The sequence below is a fragment of the Ornithorhynchus anatinus genome, chromosome 3, assembly GCF_004115215.2.
Source record: "Ornithorhynchus anatinus isolate Pmale09 chromosome 3, mOrnAna1.pri.v4, whole genome shotgun sequence".
Taxonomy (NCBI): domain Eukaryota; kingdom Metazoa; phylum Chordata; class Mammalia; order Monotremata; family Ornithorhynchidae; genus Ornithorhynchus; species Ornithorhynchus anatinus.
In genome coordinates this window covers 128,938,686-128,946,261 of record NC_041730.1, presented here as the reverse complement: position 1 = coordinate 128,946,261, position 7,576 = coordinate 128,938,686, and the positions used below count along the sequence as shown (strand labels likewise).

Below are 7,576 nucleotides of genomic sequence, written 5' to 3'. Positions count from 1 at the left end.
AATGATCTAATCCCTTAAACCCCAAAAAGCTGGCCACTTTCCATCCCTGCTGGGCCTTCTCATCAGTTGTCCCTGCAAATCTGGGAAAGATTTACTGCGCTGCCTGTCAGGTCTTTGCCTCTTTCTCAAACCTAAACCCAACCGCCTGTTTTGCAGAGTGAAAACCTACAAGCAGTTTTATCTTTTCACTATCGGAGAAACTCTACCATGCAGAAAGCAAAGAAGGGTTGAAGAGACTGGGGGCAGTAGTCTGCTTTCTCTTTCCTGTAGGTCTCTGCTACTTGTATCTGTGATTAAAAAAAAACACAAAAAAACCTGACTTTGTGTTGTTTGTGCTTTCTGTCCCTTTCTTGAACAATAATACTAATGATTTTGTTATTTTATAAGCAATCAGTCCACCAACAGTATTGATTGAGTGCTTACTGTGTGCATATCGCTGTACTGAGCACTTGAGAAAGTACAATATATCTGAGGTGGTAGACACATTCCCCACCCACAGTGAGTTCGCAGTCTAGAGAGGGAGGCAGACATTACCATAAATAAATCAATAAATGACAGCTATGTACATAAGTGATGAGGGCTTAGGGAGGGGTTAATAAAGGGTGTAATTTCTAGTGCAAGAAGATGCAGAATGGAGTGGGAGAAGGGGAAATGAGGGACTTGGTCGGGAAGGCTTCTTGGAGGAGATGTGCCTTCAATCTGGCACTGAAGCGGAGGAAAGTGATCGTCCGTCGGATTGAAGAGGGAGGGTGATTCGGGCCAGAAGCAAGGCAGTCAAGGGCAGGGAGGCTGCTTGGCCGGGTGGAAGGAGGAAGTGGCGGGAGGGGGATGATGTAACCGATCAATCAATTGTGATTATTGAGCACTGACTGTGTGCAGAGCACTGAACTAAACACTTGGGAGAGTACAATGCAATCACTCAATCAATCAATCATATTTATTGAGAGCTTACTGTATGCAGATAATTGCACTAAGCATTTGGGAGAGTACAATATAACAGAATTGGCAGAAACGCTTCCTGCTTACAACGAATTTACAGTCTCTAGGGGGAGAGTAATTAATTGTAATGGTAATTATTGAGCACTTGCAGTGTGCGGAGAACTGCAGTAAGCATTTGGGAGAGTACAATCTATCGGAATTGGTAGAAACACTTCCTGCTCATAACGAGTTTACAGTCTAGAGGGGGAGACAGAAGTTAATATAAAGAAATAAATTACAGATATGTACCTAAGTGCTTTGAGGCTAAGGGACGGATGAATAAAGGAGCAAATCCAAATGCAAGGGCAATAAAATAGAGTTGGTAGACATGTTCCCTGCCCACAAGGGGCTTATAGTCCAGAGGGGCAGACAGACATTAAAATAAATTATAGATAGGTTCATAAGTGCTGTGGAGCTGAGGGTGGGGTGAATAAAGGTACAGATTCAAGTGCGAGGGTAATGCAGAAAGATGAGAGAGTAGGGGTCAAGATGGCTTATTTAGGCAAGGCTTCTTGGAGTAGACGTGATTTTAATAAAGCTTTGAAAGTGGGGAGAGTGATGGCCTGGCGGAGGAGGGAGTTCCATGCCAGAGACAGGATGTGAGTGAGTGACCTGCAATGAGATAGATGAGATCAAGGCAGAGTGTGTGGGTTGGTGGTACAGGAGGGAAATGAGGATGCTGTTATTTAGTAGGAGCAGCGTGGCTCAGTGGAAAGAGCATGGGCTTAGAAGTCGGAGGTCATGGGTTCTAATCCTGACTCCGTCATCTGTCGGCTGTGTGACTTTGGGCAAGTCACTTAATGATAATAATGATAATGTTTGTATTTGTTAAGTGCTTACTATGTGCAGAGCACTGTTCTATGCGCTGGGATAGATACAGGGTAATCAGGCTGTCCCACATGAGGCTCACAGTTATCCCCATTTTACAGATGAGGGAACTGAGGCACAGAGAAATGAAGTGACTTGCCCACAGTCATACAACTGACAAGAGGCAGAGCTGGGATTCGAACCCCTGACCTCTGACTCTCAAGCCCGGGCTCTTTCCACTGAGCCACACTGTTGCCACTTGACTTCTTGGTGCCTCAATTACCTCATCTGTAAAATGGGGATTAAGACTGCGAGCCTCATGTGGGACAACCTGATTACCCTGTAACTACCCCAGTGCTTAGAACAGTGCTTGGTATATAGTAAGCGCTTAACAAATACCAAGGAAATCAGAAGCAGAGATAGGACAGGGAAAGGTGAGGGAATACTTTAAAGCCAATGGCAAGGAGTATCTTTTTGAGGCAGAGGTTGATGGACAACCACAGGAGGATCCTAAGGAGTAGGGAAACATGGACTGAACTTTTTTTAGAAAAGTCATCTGGGCAGCAAAGTGATATGGACTGGAGTGGGGAGGGGCAGGAGACTGGGGGATCAGCAAGGAGGCTGATGCAGCAGGTAAGGAGTTGTGGGCAGGGAATGTCATTGTTTATTGAAGTATTGTACTTTTCCAAGCATTTAGTTCAGTGGTCTGTACACAGTAAGTGTTCAATAAACATGGTTGAATGAATGAATGAATGAATGAATGAATGATAAATTCTTGGATTAATGCAATAACAGTTTGGATGGAGAGGAAAGGGTAGATTTTTGTGGTGATGGTAGAAGCAACGGGGTTTGTTGACAGCTCGAATATATAGTTGAATTTGAGAGATTAATCAAGGATAATGTCACGATTGAGAGACAGGGAAGATGATGGTGCTGTCTACAGCAGTGGGAAACTCAGGGGGAGGACAGGGTTTGGATGGGAAGGTGAGGTGCTCTATTTTGGACATAATAACTTTGAGGTGTCAGCAGGACATCCAAGTAGAGATTTATTACAGACAGGAGGAAATACAGGATTTCAGAGGAGAGAGATCAGGGCTGGAGATGTAGATTTGGGAATTACCCACGTGGAGATGGTAGGTAAAGCCCTGGGAGTGAATGAGTTTTCCAGCAGGACAGACACATAAGCAGCATGACCTAGTGGAAAGTGCAAGAACCTGCATTTCAGAGCACCTGGGTTCCAATCCTGCCTCTGCCAATTGCTTGCTGTGTGACCTTGGGGAAGTCTGTAATTTATTTATTTATGTCTATTCATGTCTATCTCCTCCTCTATATTGTGAGCTTGTTAGGAGCAGGGACTGTGTCTGTTTGCTGTTGTATTGCACTCTCCCAAGCACTTAGTACAGTGCTTTGCACATGGTAAATCCTCAGTTAATATGATTGAACCAATGAATAAATGTATTTAACTTCTCTGTGCTTCAGTTTCCTCAACTGTAAAATGGGAATTAAAAAATAATGATGGCATTTGTTAAGTGCTTACTATGAGTAGATACCAGCTAATCAGGCTGGACACAGTCCCTGGCCCATAAGGAGCTCACAATCTTAATCCCCATTTTACAGATGAGGTAACTGAGGCACAGAGAAGTGAAGTGGCTTCCCCAAGGTCACACAGCAGACAAGTGGTGGATCCGGGATTAGAACCCAGGCCTTCTGCCTTCCAGGCCCGTGCTCTATCCAGTAGGCCACTCTTATATCCTACTCCCTGCTACTTAGGCTGTGAGCCCCACATGGGACAGGACTGTGTCCAACCTGAGTAACTTGTAACTCCCCCAGCACTTAGAACAGTGCTTGACCCATAGTAAGTGCTTAACAAATACCATGAAAATAATCACTGATACTAATAACGATGATAATGTTGCTAGGTGGGTTTAGGAAGACTATCAGTCAATCGATCAATTTTATTTATGGAGCACTAATTGTGTACAGAACACTGTACTAATCGCTTAAGGGAGTACTACTGTACTATTCTTATTCTTATAAGCAGGCAACTGGGGGTTCAGAGCGATGTACCCCACATTTCCCAGAGGTTTTGTTCTTCTCTGGAGGAGTCTGCAGAGGACCTCTAAGATGCCTGCCTCACGCCTCTCCTGCTTCTGCCCTTTTCTCTTCCTTTCTTTCCCCTCCACCCCACCATCCCCAGGCTCAACTCGGGCTGGGGAGGATACAGGTCATGGTGGGTAGTCATGGTTTCAGAGTGGTGCACCCCACATTTCCCGGGAGATTTGCTCTCCCTCTCTGGAAGAGCATCCATGGGGGCTCCTGGGTTCCAGAAACTCCTCTCTTTCCTCTCCCCCAGGCACCTTCCCAATCACTTCTACACTGGCACAGAGGACACAATAGGCAGATTTTCCCACCATTCAGACCACAGCATACACTCCACAGAGACAGTTGCCTACTAATCAGATTCTGGCTGAAGGAACAAATCAGAGGAGAGGGTGGCAGGAGGGGATTCAAAACCAAAGTTTTTATTGGAAGAATCCAAACACAGGTTTCCCAGAAGAGCTTCCTTTGCTGTGGGGGTTCTAGGCTACCAAGCCACACATCTACCATGTGCCTTAAATTGAGATATATATTTGTAACTGGGGAATGCTTCAAGCTTCTTGGAAGATGTGGGATCAGTCGATCAATGATATTGAGTCCTTACTGTGTACAGCACTGTGCTAAGCATTTGTAGGAGCACAAATTCAGTAGCTAGGCTCGAGCCAATATTTTGTCACTGTAGGGTGTAGTTGAGTTTTCCAACCTTGTAGCTGTTATCCTCTGTGGAGTACCCTGGATATAGAAAAATGCTCGCTTCAACCTCTCAAGCATCCTCGAGCATGAAGGTATAGAAGAGATTGAACAGCACTGAATCTTATATCAGTAGTAATAGGGAATGGGTCAAGTGGAAAGGATATACATATATGGAAAAGGAATACTAATTATGGTATTTTATAAGTACTCACCACATGCCAAGCCAAGTGATAAGCACTATGGTGGATATGAAGATATTCATATCAAATATGATCCCTGCTCACTTATATCATCTCTATAGGTATAAAACACTGAAAATACTTGCAACCAATTCTTCCAACCGTCTTGATTTTCGATCCCAGTTGATGGTCGATGGGTCAAACTGTTAGTGGTTTTTCTGTTACTTAAATAAACATCACAGTTTTGGAGGAGAACTTGTATACCTTTCAAATTACTTTTTGAACAAACTGGTAAACTCGGTGTACATATGTGTGTACACGTGCACGCGTAATCTCTGGCAGCCAAGTGTTCCGTGGTAGCAGGAGAGTTTCAGTTGGGTGATTTCTTGAAGACTCCCTTTCTATCTGCTCCTTATTTATTTATTTATTTATTTATTTATTTATTTATTTATTTATTTTTTAATGGGCCATGGTGGAAGCATTTAGGAAAAGACAAGGTTAGAGGAGAGAGTCAGTACTTTTATCTGATCTTTTTTTAGTCCTCACTTTCTTGGTTGAATTATTTATCAGAATTGACATTTTGCAAAATCCAAGCGTGGAAGCCCCGTCCCCTTATTTCTGTACCAGTCAGCCTAAAACTGAAGCGTTGGGTCCCTCATGCAACCCTTTGGGGACGATTCTCTAGGTCACTCAGCAGTTTGGCTCCCTTCAGTCCCAAGGCCGAGCTGGTGATTTATGAATCTTTAAGTTTGTTTCAGGAATGCTGTGTCTTCGGGGCACGTGTGTTCGACCTTCTGTGAGTCCCCTGTTTACCTTTTTCCTTCCCTGACACATGAGTATGGGGAGAGAAAGGGGTCTCAAGTGAGAAGCAGCATGGTTTAGTGGCAAGAGCATGGACTTGGGAGTCAGAGGACATGGGTTCTAATCCCTGCCCCGCCACTTGTCTGCTGTGTGACCTTGGACAAGCTACTTAACTTCTCTGGGCCTCAGTTACCTCATCTGTAAAATGGGGATTAAGACTGTGAACCCTACTTGGGATAAGCTGATTACCTTGTATCTACCCTAGTGCTTAGAAAAGTGCTTGGCACATGGTAAGCAATTAACAAATACCATTATTATTATTATTATTATTATATAGTAGCAGTCCTAAAAGGAGGAGGAGAAGAACAGATCTTCAACACACGTGCAGCTTTCTCTCTGGTGATTCCCGATCCTTCCACCCAAAAGTAATTCTTGTCAACATCCGGGATTGAAAAAAGGGCAACGACCTTAGATTCACTGAGATTCTTGTCCATGTACTTGTTGAAGAAAAAAAAAAAAACAACAAACAAAAATTGTTTTAAAATCAGAAAGTAGTTCAATGCATTTCTCTTGAGTTTTCCATAAGCAACATCATTTATTTGGCACAAAAATGCCCTTATTCAGAAGTTTCTCATATGTGAAGTTCAGGTAGCGGACACTGACTTCCAAACTAGTCAATATTTCCATAACAGATGCTGCAAAATTGTCACGCTAGGGAGTCTTCGTAAACCCGGACTACACAATTGCCTAATTGAAAAGGCTAATAAGGCCACCGGCGGTGGGATGACTGGAAGATAGTTCCCCTCTGATTGATGATTGGAGTTGTCACCGAGAACTATGTAGGCTGACCTAGGGGAATCCATTTTGCCTCTGGGTTCCTGTACCCCATACAACTTTGTTTTTGACCTGCTTCAATTGTTATTGTCTTCCACCTCCTTGCATTTTTCCAGATGTTAATACTTAAATGTGTTTGGATTTTACACAACGTGGCGTGTTCTCATTTCATTCTTTAGCTCTGTAGTACTTGAGAAGTCCCCATGGGTCACTGTTTCTTCCTAGGCATCCATGGACCAGCAGAATATTCTCCCCTTCTCATCTCCAGCAAAGATTTTGGTCTGATTTCTTAGGAAAATAAAACAGAATCGTTACACAACAGGCAAGACTTTTGGGCTCTCCAGTAATGATAATAACAATGAGAATAATGATGATTGCATTTGTTAAGTGCTTACTATGTACCAAGCACTGTTCTAAGCACTGGGGTAGAAACCGAGTAATCAGGTTGCCCCACAAGGGGCTCACAGTCTTAATCTCTATTTTACAGATGAGGAAACTGAGGCACAGAGGAGTGAAGTGACTTGCCCAGGGTCACACAGCAGACAAGCAGCAGAGGCGGCATTAGAATCCACATCCTCTGACTCCCAAGCCCATGTTCTTGCCACTAGGCCATGCTGCTTCTCATATGATCAAATGGACAATGATCAACCAACAAATTGATAATAATAATAATGTTGGTATTTGTTAAGCGCTTACTATGTGCCGAGCACTGTTCTAAGCGCTGGGGTAGACACAGGGGAATCAGGATGTTCCCCGTGGGGCTAACCGACTCCACTTTTCCTCACAACCCAGGACACGATGTGTGTAAAGCAGAGGGGGTGGAATTCAAGTCTTCACATGCCACTGAAAAGGCAGCACCTTCAGGATATTACTAGGCATGACTGTCTTCTGCCATTTCTGTGCCAAACTTTGAGCTTTGAATTAGTCCAAAGAGCTGCGTGTAGAGCAATCAATCAATCAATCACTGGTACTTATTGAGAGCTTACCGTGTGCAGAACACTGCCCTAAGCGCTTGGGGGAGTACAATACAATAGAGTTGGTAGACACGATGCTTACCCACTATTAGAAGCTTACCATACTAAGCACCTGGGAGGGTACAACAGAATAAATACATGTGATCCTGGCTCTCAAAGAGCTAACAACCTGGCTGAGAGAATCTTCTCCTGTTTCTCTCTGCGCAGGGGATG

The 7,576-nt window shown here is 43.8% G+C and overlaps 1 protein-coding gene across 3 annotated transcripts in view; it reads right to left on the bottom strand.

Annotated features, from left to right (window-relative positions):
- Positions 1–6,088: 6,088 nt before the first annotated feature.
- Positions 6,089–7,576, bottom strand: part of WDFY4 (WDFY family member 4) — a 404,782-nt gene continuing 403,294 nt past the window's right edge. For all 3 annotated transcript variants that reach the window (XM_029060697.2, XM_029060700.2, XM_029060698.2), the window contains exon 62: positions 6,089–6,677. In XM_029060697.2, the coding sequence (XP_028916530.1) occupies positions 6,611–6,677 (67 nt within the window). In that variant the 3' untranslated portion in view covers positions 6,089–6,610. The remainder of the gene's footprint in view (positions 6,678–7,576) is intronic.